The 16,934-nt window shown below is 39.2% G+C and overlaps 1 protein-coding gene across 1 annotated transcript; it reads left to right on the top strand.

The window, feature by feature from the left end:
- Window positions 1–1,616: 1,616 nt before the first annotated feature.
- Window positions 1,617–13,308, top strand: LOC308420572 (sulfotransferase 1C2; the record flags this gene model as incomplete). The annotated part of the gene is made up of 7 exons (XM_080916663.1): window positions 1,617–1,767; window positions 2,121–2,246; window positions 6,829–6,926; window positions 10,390–10,516; window positions 10,995–11,089; window positions 11,224–11,404; window positions 13,196–13,308. 7 exons carry the CDS (start codon window positions 1,617–1,619, stop codon window positions 13,306–13,308), a joined length of 891 nt encoding a protein of 296 aa, XP_080772789.1.
- Between the last annotated feature and the right edge of the window lie 3,626 nt (window positions 13,309–16,934).

Genomic DNA, 16,934 nt, shown 5'->3' with positions numbered 1-16,934 from the left:
TTATAAACCTTTTTATATTTATAGGAATGATTATTACTTATGCTAAACTTGTAAAGTGAATTAAAAGGGAAGGGGCAATTTAGGAAAGGGCCTAACATAGAAGGTATGTTAGAAGTGTCAGTGCTCCAAAAAGTGAGGTAACTTTACATTTGTTACTTCAGAATCAAGGAAACTGAAGCAGGAGGATTGTGAATTCAAGGCTAGCCTGAGCTTCGACGTAAGCTATGGTTCATCTTGGGATATGTAGAGAGACCCTACCTACTCTCACCCTCAAAAGTAGAGATAGCAATATTCTATCTTCCTCTGCTGAAGCTAATTACAACACATGTCAGAGTTTCATGGGAAGTCCGTGTCTCTGCCATACTACAACTCCAGCTGCTGCTCACATTTAAAATGCCTCCATGCAGAATTGGGTTTTCATTTTCTAAGAGCACGGCGTCCATTCTAGAGATCTCAGCTTTCTCTGGGAATCTGTCACTCTGATAGTTGGTTTGGCTGGCCTGGGCACAGTTTTTGGTTCTCTCCCTCACTGGAGTGGCTGAGCTAGTTTTCTTTACTTGTTACCAGCATTGTTACACTTTCCATAAAGATCCTTCTCTAATGTTCTGAGCCTCAGATTATATAAGAATTATAATAAATATAATAAAGGTACTCAGTTTAGCACTGTAGCAGTTACTGAACATTACCTTGTTATTCCTCTGAGCAGCAGTAATAGATGTCTTTTGAAACTACAATAGCCACTTACTCTTTGATAAGAGAGGTCCATTCCTCCTACCCTCCTAGTTTTATATTAACAAGTTACTAGGTATAGGAATCAATAGAAAATAGTGCAAAAATGTGCTTCTCTGTGAAAAAAAGACATAAGTAGACCATAACCACATGAGAAGATATTTGTCATTAGTCATGAAGGAAAAGCAAAACAAATCTATTGGGATAGATATTTAAGGGAGGTACATGCCAGTGAGAGTAAGAGAATACTGTACACTACTGGTAGACTTCTTAAATGATGCAGCCACTGCAGAAATGTTCTATGACGATTTCCCAAAAAGTATACATACTATCTTGCACATTAGCACTGAGTTATGAACCCAAAAATATGAATGTAGGAGCTTAGATATTTGTGCATTGTGATTATAGCACAATAGTTTAAAGGGCACTCTGAGTGCCCATGGGCAAAGAAATGGATAAACAAAACACACTACAAGCAGGCACACACAACTAAAAGTTGGCATTAACTGGGAAGAAAATCTGATGGCATGTCACCGCACAACTGATTGGTGTAAATAAATTGACCATTCACAAAAGGACAAAATGGATTGACTTCTCTAAGGCATCTAGAGTTCAAGGAGATAAAAAGGAAAATAGTGGTGGCCAGGCACCAGAGGGCAGAGATATAGCATGAATGGGCTCCTAGTTTTCATCTAGGAAAGTAAACGTTTTGGGCAGATAGAAGGTGATGATGGACATAGAGCAGCAGGAATGTCATTAATGCCACTGAGCCATCCACTCATGATAGTTAAGAGTCATTTTTGTGTCGTGTATGCTTTATCACAGTACTTTAATTATTTCATTCTGATCTTTTCGCACAAGGACTGGACCCTCCTCCCTGAGACATCATGGCAGTGGCCCCAGAATCCAGCAGACAAACAAAACTGAAGGAGGTAGCAGGGATCCCACTGCAGGCTGCAACTGTGGACAACTGGAAGCAGATTCAGACCTTCAAGGCCAAGCCAGATGACCTCCTCATTTGTACTTACCCCAAATCAGGTAACCTGGTAGAGTAATAGCCCCAGCTTCATATTCTGAGCTGTCTGAAGTCCCCACCTAAGTTAGAACTCCTTACAATGAAAGCTGACTTTTTTTTATTTTGTCCCACAATGGGCACCACTTCAAATGCCTTATCCCTGAAGATTAGTCTCCTCTACCCTTCATTTTTCTTGGGAAGAGGTAAGCTTTGTCTCAAATCTTCCATCTTTTACAGAGATCCAAAGTATTCTTTCTGTGGCTAATAGTGTTCTAGTTAGAGTGGAAGGTGAAGTCCACAACTGCATCCACATCCCTTCACTAGTCTGCTTGAAGAATATAGGTTTCTGACTCGTAATCTTTATGGGTCTCCTCAGGGACAACATGGATTCAAGAAATTGTGGACATGATTGAGCAGAATGGGGATGTAGAGAAATGCCAGAGAAGCATCATTCAACACCGGCACCCTTTTATTGAGTGGGCAAGGCCACCTCAGCCGTCAGGTAAGAGACTCTGAGTTCATACATGTTCCTCTCCTGTTTTATTCATTTAATTATCCTCTCTGTCCTTGTCTCTTCCTCTTTTTTCCTATCCCTCTGTCTCCCTCTGTCTCCCTCTTTTTTTGTTATTTTGAAAGCATCTCTTTACATAGCTCTGGCTTTTATGATGTGTATTAAGCTGGCCTTGAACTTACAGAGATCTTCCTGCTTCTGCCTTCTAAGTGTTAGGCTAAATGTATGTCCCTTTCTTGCCAGATCCTTTTCTTTATTTCCACCAAATGTGAGTCAGCAAGGAAGATAGATGCATGTAAAGGTAAAATTCTGCCTTATTTTTTGTTATACCGTTGCTCTGGTCAGGTGTGACTGTGGACCAGAAGAAGGTACAGAACTCTACTTACTCATCAGCAGCTCATAGCCCTCTGCCCTCAGTAATCTACCTTTTATAACCAAGTACTTGTTGGACTGCGTGTTATTATTCACAACACACACAGACATACACACACATACACATATCTACAAATAAACACACCCACATACACTTGCATATATATACACATGCACATACACATGCACACACACATACGTACTTTGCTCAGTTGAAAAGCTACTTTTCACATAAAGTTAACCTGATGATTTTTTTTTCATACATGGGGGAATGCTCCCAAGAACAACTAGAAGACAGAAATCAGGATTGGGGACCAATCTTAAGTTTTCACTTCATGGAGTGATATTAACAGAAACTTTGGAACCCTTGCATGGAAAGCTCCTGATCAAGTACTTAGGAACTTGTAACCCAGGCAAGGAGATGTCTTCATGCCAGGATATCATTTCTGTCTGTCTATTTCTTCTGTCTCTAGAAATCCCTGACTATGTAGGTAGCCATTTGCTTTGTAGTCCTACTCCTGGTCCATCCTCTCTGTGACACCTATGTGTGGTATATACCTAATACAGAATATTCTAACTGTGATTTTGGTTGGTGAAATCTTCTCAGTCTTTTTCTTTTTAACTCTCCTTCACAGGATTTGTTTCCTTATTTCTCTTGAGCTGTGTTAGAACATTTTCAATCTATAATACCTTAATTTCTAGATCAATCGGACACTGTGACATAAAGCCTATGTAGGTAAAGAAGCTGATATTCAGGAAATAAGAAGACAGTGAGCAGCTTCTCACTCCTTACGAAGACTATTTTCACTCATCACAGCCAAGGGGGACAGAGAGAAATTTCCCAGATACTCTGTATCATTAGATAAGGTTTTATTCTCTTGTCTCTTTTTAAGCCTGCAAATGTTTCACATCCCAGATAGATACAGATTTGTGCTTTGTCATCTGGCCTTCTAAAGGCCAGAATTATCAGCCTCAATCTTCACAGGCATCACTGGGCAAGGCTGTAGTGGTCAAGGGCATCTGTCAGCACAGCCTCTCTAGTTTTTATACCTTGCAGCACCTCTTTACTCTGGTCCCCAGGGGTATGTCTCTTTAAAGATGCCAACTCTAACTAACAGCCACTTCTGTTCTGCCTTTTCTAATCCTTAATCCTTAAATAAAGTCATGATTCTAGCTTTTCTCCTTCTCCTTATTTTTCCAAACTGCACACTTCTCATTAGTTTATTTTACTTTCCCTCTTTTACTGTTGACTGAAAAGCACCCATGAGCAATAATCTTAACACGATTCTTTGTAGTCTTGGATTTCCTGACTACATGAATAACCCCTTATTTGTGAATTTAACCTCACTCAGATTCTTAGTTCAAAAGCAGTATGTGGCCAGACTCTTCACCAAATATAATGACCTCTAGCCCATTTCTGCATAGAGCAGTTCTGAAACCTCATGAGTGGACCTCCACTATCTACTCATTGTTTGGCACACTGCTCTTCCATATTTCCCCCAGATTGGTCTTTTAAGTGTTGCTTACAGCCTTTTAGGGCTTCTAGCTTGATATTCAAATTTCAGGACACAATATGAATCTGTCATGAAGCTTGAGATGGCTGATCACATTGAGTCTATAGTTAGGAAGCAGAAATGGAAGCTAATGCTCTGTTCATCTTTTTCTATTTAGTTTAATTTTTTATTGGGCTTCCAATGTTCTGTGGTTGAGCTTTTCTGGAAACCCCATTGTAGATATACATACCCAGAGATACAGTTCATGATCCAGTCAGGTTGACATTGGAAAGTAAGCTTTTTAGCTGGTGACCTTCCAGACCTCACATCATAGAAGTAAGGTGGATTGTAAATTCACAGCATGCCCTCCTGCTGTACATTTATAGTTAAATGTCACTTATTATCACTCATAATTCTAGTTTATTTAAGTATTTCTACTCCTTGTGTGACAGGCTTCCAGATTATTCATATAAGTGAATCATTACCCATTTTTTGTGGATCAGAGTTCAGATGCAAATGTGCCACCTAACAGCATGATTTCACCCAATTTTTGAGGCAACACAGGATTAATTCTCTAGCCTCTCCACTGGCATTACTTGATAAGGCTGATTCTTAGATTAAAGGAAAGACATTAGGGACAGTTGGAAATATTTTTATTTCCCCTCACCCCAGTTTAACTCAATGATTCCAGAACAAGTACCTATAAATGTTGTAAATAGAAGAGTAAAATTTACAAATCATGTATCAGCAAAGATGTTATAACATCAATGCACAGAACTAGAGAGAAGGTTTGGATATGGCTGGAAGGGAAATGAAAGAGTCTGCTCTCTGATTCTGACTGGCTCTGGCTTAATAAGACAAATTTGGTTATTCTTGGCATCAAGATCATCATCCCCAAAATGGTGAAGTGAATGTCTTGAGGTTCCCATAAGAGACTTCAGGTATAGATGTTGAGAGAGACACTAAGAGAAGTTTCCTTAGAAATTAATATCTTGTTAGGGGAATTGTTGACTCCTTGGACATACAGATACAACAGCAGCATAAAAGGGCTCTAATGAGAATCCAAGCAACATGGTAAAACATGGGAAGTGCATTCTTATTATAGGTCTGGGTGGAATTAGGAATTGGTAAACTTAGGCTGTCTCTGAGTCCTGTACAGCAGCAAGAGGAGGAGAAGGAGGAGAAATAAGAGAAGTAAGAGCAGGAGAAGAAAGAGCAGGAGGAGGAAGATGAGGAGGAGCAGGAGGAGGAGCAGGAGGAGGAGCAGGAGGAGGAGCAGGAGGAGGAGGAGAAGGAGGAGGAGGAGAAGGAGGAGGAAAAATACCAGGATAGGAATGTACAACTCTAGTGATGTGTGTGGGACACATCTATTGAAAGTGAACATACTACACAGGTGTGGAATATGTTGCCATTGATGGCTCTCTGATCTCTTTGGATCCGGTAGTCTGGGCATGTACATTTTCTTAAAGAAGGAAACATGGAGCCTTTCTTTTACAATTTGAGAACCCAGTAAATCTCTTATTCTGTGTATTTTAGTTAAAAATGAATAAATTCCTGGTGGGGGGGCTTGCTATTTCCTTTACAGAAGAAAAAAACTGCACCTAAGGGTAGGGTGGGATGTGCTGAGGAGCAGTCTCATTTAGATTTTCTTTCATTTATTTATTTATTTATTTATTTATTTATTTATTTATTTATTTATTTATATTTTTTAAACTTTAGTTTAAAAAACAAATATAAAAGAAAGAAAATAATTTAAACATTTTTGCATAAATGTATACAAATACAATTGTGTCAGTGCTTGGCTATTTTTCTTCTTTTTAAGGTTTGATACTCTGCACTAAGGTCTTACTAGTTACAATGAGCAAAAAGTACATGTAAAACAGGATGTAACCCGGAATTAGTCAACGTTTTCTTGGTGTGTAAGGATTGAGCATGACGTTTTTTTATTTTGTTTTGTTTTGTTTTGTTTTCTTTTTTTCTTGAACTTCACACAGTCTGTGAGTTGTTTCTGGGGCAGTCCGAGCCTCTGGGGTTAGCATCCCACTATCAGTGACTGCATATTATGTCTGTTCTTTTGTGACTGGGTTATCTCACTCAGGATGATATTCTCTAGATGCAACCATTTTCTTAAGAATTTGGTTAAGTCATTGTTTCTGGTGGCTGAGTAGTACTCCATTGTGTAAATGTACCACAACTTTTATATCCATTCATCTACTGAAGGACATCTGGGTTCTTTCCAGCTTCTGGCTATTATAAATGGAGCTGCTATGAACATTGTGGTGCATGTATCTTTGTTGTATATTGGAGTGTCTCTGGGGTATATGCCCAGAAGTAGAATAGCTGGATCTTCAGGTAGTACTATGTCCAATTTTCTGAGGAATCGCCAGACTGATTTCCAGAGTGGTCATTTAGATTTTCTTAATAACACACACTTATCTAAGCTTCCATCTCAACTTCTGCAAACTGACAGTAAATTCAATCAAAGCTCACATTCAGGTCTTAAGCTATGTAATCCTACAAACACACACACACAAAAAAAACAAACAAACAAACAAACAAAAAAACAATAGTCCTTCTAAAGCTCCCTCCAACCCCCAAAGACAAAAATAGAATTCATGTGTGGATGATGGGTCCTCTGAGCATCACCTGGAGTGGATATGCTCACGTGCTGGACATACTGTGTAGTCATCTCCTGATTTGTGTTACAGGTGTGGACAAAGCCAATGAGATGCCAGCTCCAAGGATTTTAAGGACCCATCTTCCCACCCAGCTGCTGCCACCATCTTTCTGGACAAACAACTGTAAGGTAAGACAGCAGCACTGTCCATGGGGACTGGAGCAAGAAGAGCAGAGATCCAGGCCTCCAGAGTCTGGAAGAGAATATGTTCCTCAGCATTATCTACCCTGTACCTCTGAGACCTAATACTCTGCAGTAAAGTCAAATACCAGGCTAGACTTAGTGTGCTTCCCTGGATGCTTTCAAATATGATACGGAGGCAGAGGCCAGACTGAGGTGTTGGAGATCATCTGTTCTTCAGTGAAGCAGACCGGGAGTGTGGAGCAGGCACCATACGCTGTAGCCTATAGGACAGCTTATGGAGTGGAGCACAAAAAGACTGAGCAGATCAACTGCAAAGGACTGATGTCCAAAGGGTAAATCCCAGTGAAACCACAGGGGAGGCTTGTATAGAGCCTCAGAAGCCTCCAGACCAGTTTCATTCTTTAGAGGATTATGTCATGTATCCTAGTGTCTGGTCTATTGTGTTTCTGACACACTGAGGGTGCAAGACCATGGTAGGAGTATACCATGGATATACCAAGGGTAGAGAAACCATGTAGTGGGTGGAGCCTAGAGCTCAGGATGTGGTAATAGCTTTACTAAGGATACTTTTTTTTAAATGTGGAAAATAGTGAAATAAGTGAAAGAAAGAAAGTGGGAAAGTGGAAAGAGACTGGAGAAATGGCTCAGTGGTTAAGAGGAATGTTCTAGAGGAGTTTAGATCCTAACTCACAACGGTCTAAAATTTCAGTCTAGGGGATATGATGCCCTCTGGTTTCTGTGTAGACTGCATGTGAACCACTTATGTTAATCTAAGAAAGCAAAAGAGCAATATAATTAAAATCATTACATAACTAAAAATTTCAGGATTATTTTAAAAGAACTAAAATGTTCCTTGATAGAAGCAATGTAGTTCAGACTCCTATAATAAAATGACTTGTCTATTGTCCACAAGACTGCTTGAGGAATGCCAGTTCTGTTCCTGGCATTACTGAAACCAGCTATCATGAAACTACTGAAAAATACCTCTTGATGTTGTCCAACTAAGATCAAATAAGTTGAGAAAATGCCTAAGTTACAAAAGATAAAACTGAAATAAAATTAAGAAAGGCATAGAGATGTGCAGTGGTATTTGATGCCCTGTATAATTAGCTTTGATGTTTGCACAGGAACTGGTACAGAGCCTAAACACAAGGAGATGGGAGAATGAGGAGAGAGCATAGGTGCCGTGTGCCAGCATCCTCTATGTATACATTTGTGGAGGAGTTGAGCACTGTGAATAATCCTTGATGGGTATATTTTCAGTTTTTAATGACTGAGTTTATTAAATATATATCTAATATATACATTATATAATATATACTTATATATATAATTATATAATATATTACATGTATATAAAATATATCACATATAATATATAGTAAATATATAAAAATTATATATATATATATATATATATATATATATATGTATAAAGCCAAAAAATAAATAAATAGCAAACAGCATGCAGAGGGAAGGATGGAGATAGACAGACAGACAAACAAACAATAAATCAGGTCCTTAATCCATGAAGCAGAGACTGACTGGGTAAGATCTCTTGTGTCTGTTCACTGGTGTTCCCAGCAGAGGGAGTCCCAGGCAGAGAATAAAGTGTCATGAATCAGGCTTCCAGGGCAAGGAATAAATCACAGTAGAAAGATACTATTATAAATGTAGAACTCACAAACATCTCAGAAAACTACTGATGAATCTCCATTAGGATAACCAGCCAGCAAGAGTGCCAGGCTGAGTAGAGTATTCCAAGTAAAGGAAGGACAAGTAGGAAATAGATGACAACAGCAGATCCTGTGCTCACATTTTCCAGAAACTGAGGCAGTTTAAGAATCAGCTGAAGTTTCATGTTGAACTTTACCTCTCTTACTAAGGTTTCCAAGTGTTGATTGTCTAGCATCTCTTTCCCAGTGGCTTAAACCAAGTAACACCTCTGGAAAATGGTTCACCTTCCAAATGTTCACAGTGAAAAAAGGATTTTACTTGGGCTGTTTTGCTGTTCTCTTCTTCCCTGTCACAGAGTTACTGGAATAGTTTCTCCCCAGATAAGGGATCTTGGAGAACATTTAGGAAAACATGTTTGGTTGTGGAAGTGTGTATGGAGAAACCCCACTTCCAGAACCAGTTTTTCAGTGAATTTAAACAACAGAGGGAAATTTGCCAATATTGTGCATGGTAAAGGAGACTGTGGGCAGCTTCTGAATCATTTCTTAAAGAATATAATAATTCCCTCTTCTTGCCCTGTCAGGGACACTATAAGCTCTACAAGTCAGCATAAGATGACCCCACTGTCAGAAACACCAGTATACCTAACAGAAAAACATATGGATCTTATCTGAAGAGTTACCTCAGCTCAGACCCCCAGATTACCACTGTGACCAAGAACATACATTACAATACACATAAGGGAAGATACCTTCATAAAGCTGTCTGCTAAAGAACAGCAAGATTTGATTCCCAAATACTCCTGACAAACCTGCTACATACAAATATAAGAAAATGTTAAGGCTGTGCAAAAATAAATAATTGCATCAAAAAATCACATAAAGAAATAAGATGTGATTTTAAGTGGAATCATCAAATAATGAAATGGTGATTTATAATTGCACACACATATGCATATATATCATGTACATTATATACATATTTAAATATTTATATATAAAACACTGAAAGTTAAAAACCAGAACTAGCCTAAGTCCCAGACTATGTGCATGTGAATAGAGAAATGTATGAACTTGGAAAGCGGATGAATGAAGGCTGAGGAAAGGCAAGAGTCATATGATGTGTCTGGAAGTCACATGCATAAAAAGGAAAGAAGCCACTCATAAAATGTTAGGCAACACTGAGTTGAAAGACAACCTGAGGTACAAAGTTCACGAGTCAAGCAAAAATAAATAAATAAACCAACACTTTAGAAAAGTCTTTTCACTGAAGCACAGCAGAATGTTGATTTGGAGAATGCATGGGCTAGATCTCTATCAAGGTGACAAGGTCTTCATGAAGGGCCCCTATTCAAATACAGGGCCCAAGGCATTTTTTTATTCTGTGTGAAAACACACAGATTCAGAAATGGTCATCATGAACAAAGGCCTGTGCTCACAGCAAGCTGGATCCATAATGTGGCTCCACGTTGAAACACCAGGTGAAGATATTGTTTTCCTAGAAACCAAGTGGAGGGTTATGGGAGGCTCACTGGCTTCTTATTTGTATAACAGGTTAGACCAACAAGAGGAAGAGTTTGTTCCTGATAACAAATCAAGAATTTGTTTATGAGTTAGGGCTGGGCTGCATGTAGCATAATTGGCAACAGTGCTCTAGGTTGTGTCCTGGTGCCTGGGCAGAGAAGCTGAGCATCCTCAAGAGGACTCAGCCATAGAGAAAACGCAGAACTTCATATATTTATGTTCCTTTAACCCACCTCTCTTCTCCATAGTTCCTTTATGTGGCTCGTAACGCAAAAGACTGCATGGTTTCCTACTACCACTTCTACAGGATGAGCCAGGTGCTCCCAGATCCAGGGACCTGGAATGAATATTTTGAAACCTTCATTAATGGAAAAGGTAAATAAAAATGCTTTGTCCCTTTGCCCCCTTTACCTGTGTTCTTACTCTAAAGAGGCTGAGTCAAAAAAGATTAACAATAGAAGAGTCCCATCAATGAGAGTTGATTCCACAGAGTGTCTTGTGCTTCTTATTTCAAAAGCCTTTATTTGGGGATCCTGGCCTGTAGACTCCTCTCAGCCTGCTTGTTCCTGTCATAATGGGGTACAAGGGATTGTTTATAATCAACATGAAGCCAGTTTAATGATCATATAAAGGCAGAATCCCAAGACTGACAAAAAATACATGACCTCAGTATCAAGCAGTTTGGTGCCCTGGAGATATATTTGATACACAAGTTTTCCTTCTTTGATGTACTTCAAGCTTTCAAAACAAAACCAAACCAAAATGAGAACAATAACAACAACCAGACAAAAGAAGCTCAACTCCTTGACTCTCAGAAGTTTGTGTGCATGAAAATTGTTCTTGTCTGTTGCAGTAAGTTGGGGATCCTGGTTTGACCATGTGAAAGGATGGTGGGAAATTAGAGACAGATACCAGATTCTCTTCATCTTCTATGAAGACATGAAAAGGGTAAGTAAATTACTGCTTCAGGATCAGAGACAGGAAAGGTGCTTTAGGAATGAGGTTCTGACAGGTATATCTGGGAAAATGAGATGGTGTGAAAACTCTCTTCCAGTCCAACTCAATGGTACCCTCACTCACAGGACCCAAAGCGTGAAATTCAGAAGGTGATGCAGTTCATGGGCAAGGATTTGGATGAAGAGGTGGTGCATAAAATCGTCCAAGAGACATCATTTGAGAAAATGAAAGAGAATCCTATGACGAATCGTTCTACAGTCCCCAAGTCTATCCTGGACCAGTCTATTTCCCCTTTCATGAGAAAAGGTTTGTGGGGCTAATGTATCCCTAATTCTGAGACAGTCCCCCACCCATCCACACATTGTAATTCTAAGGTTAGAGATCTGTTCCTAATGTAGAAGAGACTGTACAAAGTAAGTCTTACAGATAGTTAAGACAAGAGCCACATTTGGTGCCCACCTCACTGGGAACCCTACCTGAGGTTAGACTCTTCAAGGCTGAGATCTGGAAACCAGGAAGGTACCATTGGGCTGTCCGGCTCTTCCACTTGCTAGTACACCTGGTTTCCACATGCATACATCCTGTCTTCTGCCCCTGTGATTTTCTTCTACTCCATAGCTGCTGCTTCTGCTTCTCTCTGTGCATATACTACTTAGACTATGACTTCAATTCATGAATCATGCCACTTTCAGGACTTTCAACATGTATTACTCAGACCCAGCCTCTTATTGCTTCCTGTATTTTGAAAGAATTCTGATTGGTCCAGATGGTTCACTTTTATGTGGAAAATGATATTTTTTTTAAGTCAGTACACTCAATAACTGTTAAAAAGTCAATACTGTTTGACAATTTCAGTCAGATCCTCACTAAACCCATTTCCCAAGAAGATATTCACAGATGAAACCCATTCCACTGTGTCATTAACATATCCATTTTTTCCAACAGCAGTGCAACCAGGACTGGGGTTTGCACACTGCTTCAGAATCTCTTTTACTTTCAGCACATGAGTTAATTCATTTTGTTACCCTTGCAGTCTACCATGTATTCCAGGCACTAAAACAAAGCGAAGTGTTTCACCTTTTTTCTGTCTTAGTCTGTGGTGTGGATTTGACAATCACCCTTTTTTCCAGCCCATCCATGTCCAATATTTTCTCCATATACTTGTGTTTGCTTCTTTGCTTGCTTGCTTGGCCCATAAAAACAGAAATATAAATACCAAATATAAATCTGTTCACCATAACACAAATTGTTGTTACCTTATATACTTTTGTTTACTAGAATAAGAGCCAGCTCTCTAGGGAAGAAACTCAGACCTTGAAACATCACCGTTTGTACATGTGTTATAGACATACTGTTACTCATCCAATTATTTCTCTAATTATAGAAACTATAAATACTATGTTTCCATTATATGATCAGTGCTACAATGAACATTTTTGTTCATCAAATTGCAGGATTTTCACAAGAACCATAGGTATTACAAAGAGTATCTTCATATCTAAAATTATTTTAATCAGTGCTTGTTGAAAAATAGTATCTCAAACAATGTACTCTACATAAAATCAATTAAAATAAATCAACTCTACAGTTCAATAAATTGTTATGAACAAATAAAACTATGCAATCATCACCTGAATTAAAGAAGCAAAGAATTTCATCACCTTAAGCAGTTTCCGGTGATATTGTTTGCAGGCAATCTCTTCCTATAGAGTAAAATATTCTCATTTTTACTGTAAGTTGATTTTGATTGCTTTTACATAGCATATATATGGAATATCACAGTATGTATTCTTTATGTCCATAATCTTTGGCCATTACAACATATTAAGATGCTCTGGTATGGTTATATGTCTACCATTTGTTCATTTTTATAACTACGAATATATAGTATATGTAAGTATCACAGTAGAGCCAGGTCACTTTGAATTAATTGACCACTTGATTTAGAAATTTGTGCCTCTGCTAAAGACAAGTAGGGGCTCTTCTCAGACAGGAAAGGTAAGGTGATGAGGCATTGGGTTCCTGTCAGGACAGCTCTAGTGTGGATACAGTCTGTCAATTAGAAACTGATGCTCTTGTCTGGGCTTTGTCTTTTAGGAACTGTGGGTGATTGGAAAAACCACTTCACTGTGGCCCAGAATGAGAAGTTTGATGAAATCTATAAGCAAAAGATGGGCAGAACCTCTCTGAACTTCTGCATGGAACTCTGATCAAGATGAGAAGATAGATGTCCAGGACAGGCTTCTGTCTGCAACCTTTAACCCAGTCAAAGGAAGCTCTCAATGCAAAGTGTAAATGCCAAGGACTGTGGCTCCAAATCTATGATTATTAACATCACATTACAATTCATAAAAGCAAATCATATCCAGTGTGTGCTTTCCCCAATATTCAGTACAAATCAGTAAGACAGCTTAATGAGATGACAAATAAATAAACAAAGCAAATTTGAATAGTATAAATTTTGTGTTGGCTTTATTCTAGGCGATATAGCCTGGATACTGATTCTGAAATAACTACCTTAAAGGCAAACACGCAAATATTAGAGATCATCTAAACGAATGTACATGACATTTTTTTTATAAAACAACTTTATTTTACAAAACAAAGATAAATGTATAGATTTTAAACATTTTTGCTTAAAATTATACATTTTTTTGTCAGTACTTTTTTCAGATTTTAACATAATTTTTACATAAAACTATATGAATATATTTTTTAGTCAGTACTTGATTTTTTTCAAGGTTTGATTGTATGCCTTGAAAACTTAATAGTTACAATGAGCTAAAGTACATGTAAAACAAAATGTAACATGAAAATAGTTAAAGTTTTCTTGTTTTGTAAATAATTTTTTTGGTTTTGTTTTGTTTTCTTTATTTCTTGGACTTCATACAGTCTGTGAGTTGTTTCTGGGGGAGTGCAAGCCTCTGGGGTTAGCATCCCACTATCAGTGACTGCATATTATGTCTGTTCTTTTGTGACTGGGATATCTCACTCAGGATGATATTCTCTAGATGCAGCCATTTTCTTAAGAATTTGGTTAAGTCATTGTTTCTGGTGGCTGAGTAGTATTCCATTGTGTATATGTACCACAATTTTTGTATCCATTCATCTTCTGAAGGACATCTGGGTTCTTTCCAGCTTCTGGCTATTATAAATAGAGCCGCTATGAACATTGTGGTGCATATATCTTTGTTGTGTATTAAAGTGTCTTTGGGGTATATGCCCAGAAGTGGAATAGCTGGGTCTTCAGGTAGTACTATATCCAATTTTCTAAGGTATCGCCAGACAGATTTCCAGAGTGGTTGTATTAGCTTGCAACCCCACCAACAGTGGAGAAGTGTTCCTCTTTCTCCACAGCCTCGCCAGCATCTGCTGTCATCTGAGTTTTAGATCTTGGCCAATCTGACTGGTGTGAGGTGGAATCTCAGGGTTGTTTTGATTTGCATTTCCCTGATGGCTAAGGATGTCGAGCACTTCCTCAGATGTTTCTCGGCCATTCGGTGTTCCTCAACTGAAACCGTTTTGTTTAGCTCTGTACCCCATTTTTTCATAGGGTTATTTGATTCTCTGGTGTCTAGCTTTTTGAGTTCCTTGTACACCTTGGATATTAGGCCTCTATCTGATGTACATGACATTTTTAATGCTTTTCTGCTCAATCTGGGGTTTTGCCTGGTTACAATGAAAACAACCAGTTTGTGGAAAACTTGTTGCAACATGCTCACTGGATCATATTCTACCTGGTGGAAGGAAAGTGGTGGAAGGACTCCACGGAGATGTCAAACCTTAGTAAAGGGAATCCTAGCTATAGGTCATAAAAGACACAGAAGGAAAACATGGCGTGGCCGTTTGGAAGCACAAATTGTGTCTTGAGCAAGGCAGTGTGGAGGCTTGGTGCTCAGCTTGGAGTCAGTTGAGTTTTGATCTCCTGTCATCTCTGAGGAGAACATGTACTTCTGTCCACTGTAGCAGTCCATCTGCAGTTGCTTACCAGCATGCGTGCCTCCATCTCCCACTAGTTCCAGGTCTTGGGCATCCTTTACTCCCATAACAGGCAGTATGGGGTACACAGCACATTGCATGATGAAGGATAACACAGAGGACAGAAAGGCAAACATGTTCCAGGTCACAAATTCTCAGCTTTCACTCGTTCACTTTAGTTGCAAACATCAGCATTGCTAAGCTGAGAGCAGCAGGAGCAGCCTGTGGTGTGAGCAGGAGCCTAGGGTATGTAGCATGAGCTGGAATGCCACTTGCTTTCTATCACTCAAACCTACAGTGGCCATGTGATGAAAACTTTCACACAGCATGTGTTACTGTCAACAACGGCCATTAGAAGGTGTAGTAGCAGTTAGTGGGTGGAAGCTAAGAAACTGGAGCATGACCTGGAAGGGAATGAGTGCTCCAGGCCCTTGCTTTTCCTTTGCCTTGTTTCTTGGGCATGAAAAATTCTATAAAATGTGGTGTGCAGTTTTGCTCTGCCATTTACTTCCATCATGATATTCTGTCCATCTGACCATATAATGTAAATTCCAAAACCAGAAGCTAAAATAACAGTTTTGTTTTTATGAGTTGCTAATCCCAGATATTTGTTATAGTCAAAGAAAACTCACCAACACATTCACAATGATGTGGCTATAAAATCCTGGGAAACATCTGAAATTTTGTTTGACTTATAAACAATTGTTTTGTTACTGATGAAATCTAACCATATGTGCATAGATAATTGACAACATCTATTATATATAAGATGTTTATATCCTAATTGGATTGTAAATTTTTATTGTTTACTTTTATGTCTTCTTCAAATTTTTGGTGAAGTAATTCAGAGTTTCTGTAGGTAATGAATCTGCTCTTATAATCCAAACCAAACCAAAGTTCCTATACCTATTTCTTTTCAAGGTTAAGTTCACAACATTCCAGAGTCACTCGAGCTTATTGAAGGAGTGCTTGTGTCTCCAACTAGGGACCGATTAACAGTAGATTTGGGGTAAATTGTTGAAACTTGTTGGTGATGAACTTAAGCCTCTTTTGACTTTGTCTTACTGGGGGTTTTCCTTTCTATTCAGAATTGAAAGCAACAGTACTTGAAAAATTGTTCTAAATTGTAAAACATATGTTAGTTTAGTAGTAGTTTCCCTTATGCTCCTCTCTGAGAAAGAGGAGTCTTTCCTCGGGCATCATTAAATCATGGTACATAAAGCGACTGCAGTAGTAGGTGTATTGACTCCCACTGATTCCAGACAAGGTTCCCCAGTTGCATGGGAATGGGATGCATAGACAGGCAAAAGGTTCAGAAATAACCCTCACTCCAGTTGTTCAGAACCTGTAGGGAGCCGTTTGTGCCGCACCCAAACATGGCGCCGGCTTCCCGCCGAGAACTCCGCAAACAGAGCTGTTGCCCAGCCAAGAGACTTAGAGCGCATGTGCCACATATGTCACAGCCTGCTCTCGGGGCATACTAATGAGTTACTGGAGGGCGCACCAATCAGGTAGCGACACAAGTCTCCTGGGCATATATAAGCAATGCATTTCTCTCCCATGTGGAGAAGTCTCCTGCTCAGGTAGATCCCCTGCTCAGAGTATTGTACAATAAAGGTTGTTTGCAGAAGAATCCTGTTGTTGCACACCTTTTCCTGCCAGCGGGACGACGGGCGCGCGACAAGTGGTGCTGAAAATCCCGGGAGCGCCAAGGGGACCCTTCAGTTTGCTGGAGTGGATTCAGAACTGCGAAAAGGTAAATGGTAAGCTCCGAGAGACATGTCTCTCTTTGGATTTTACGGGGTGCCAAAAGAGCGTGCCAAAAACTTAGGCATGTCTCTTTTTGGATTTTCTCCGG

This window comes from Micromys minutus (genome assembly GCF_963924665.1).
Source record: "Micromys minutus genome assembly, chromosome: 5".
Lineage (NCBI taxonomy): Eukaryota > Metazoa > Chordata > Mammalia > Rodentia > Muridae > Micromys > Micromys minutus.
The sequence above is the reverse complement of the archived record's forward strand: the minus strand, read 5'-3'. Positions and strand labels throughout refer to the sequence as shown.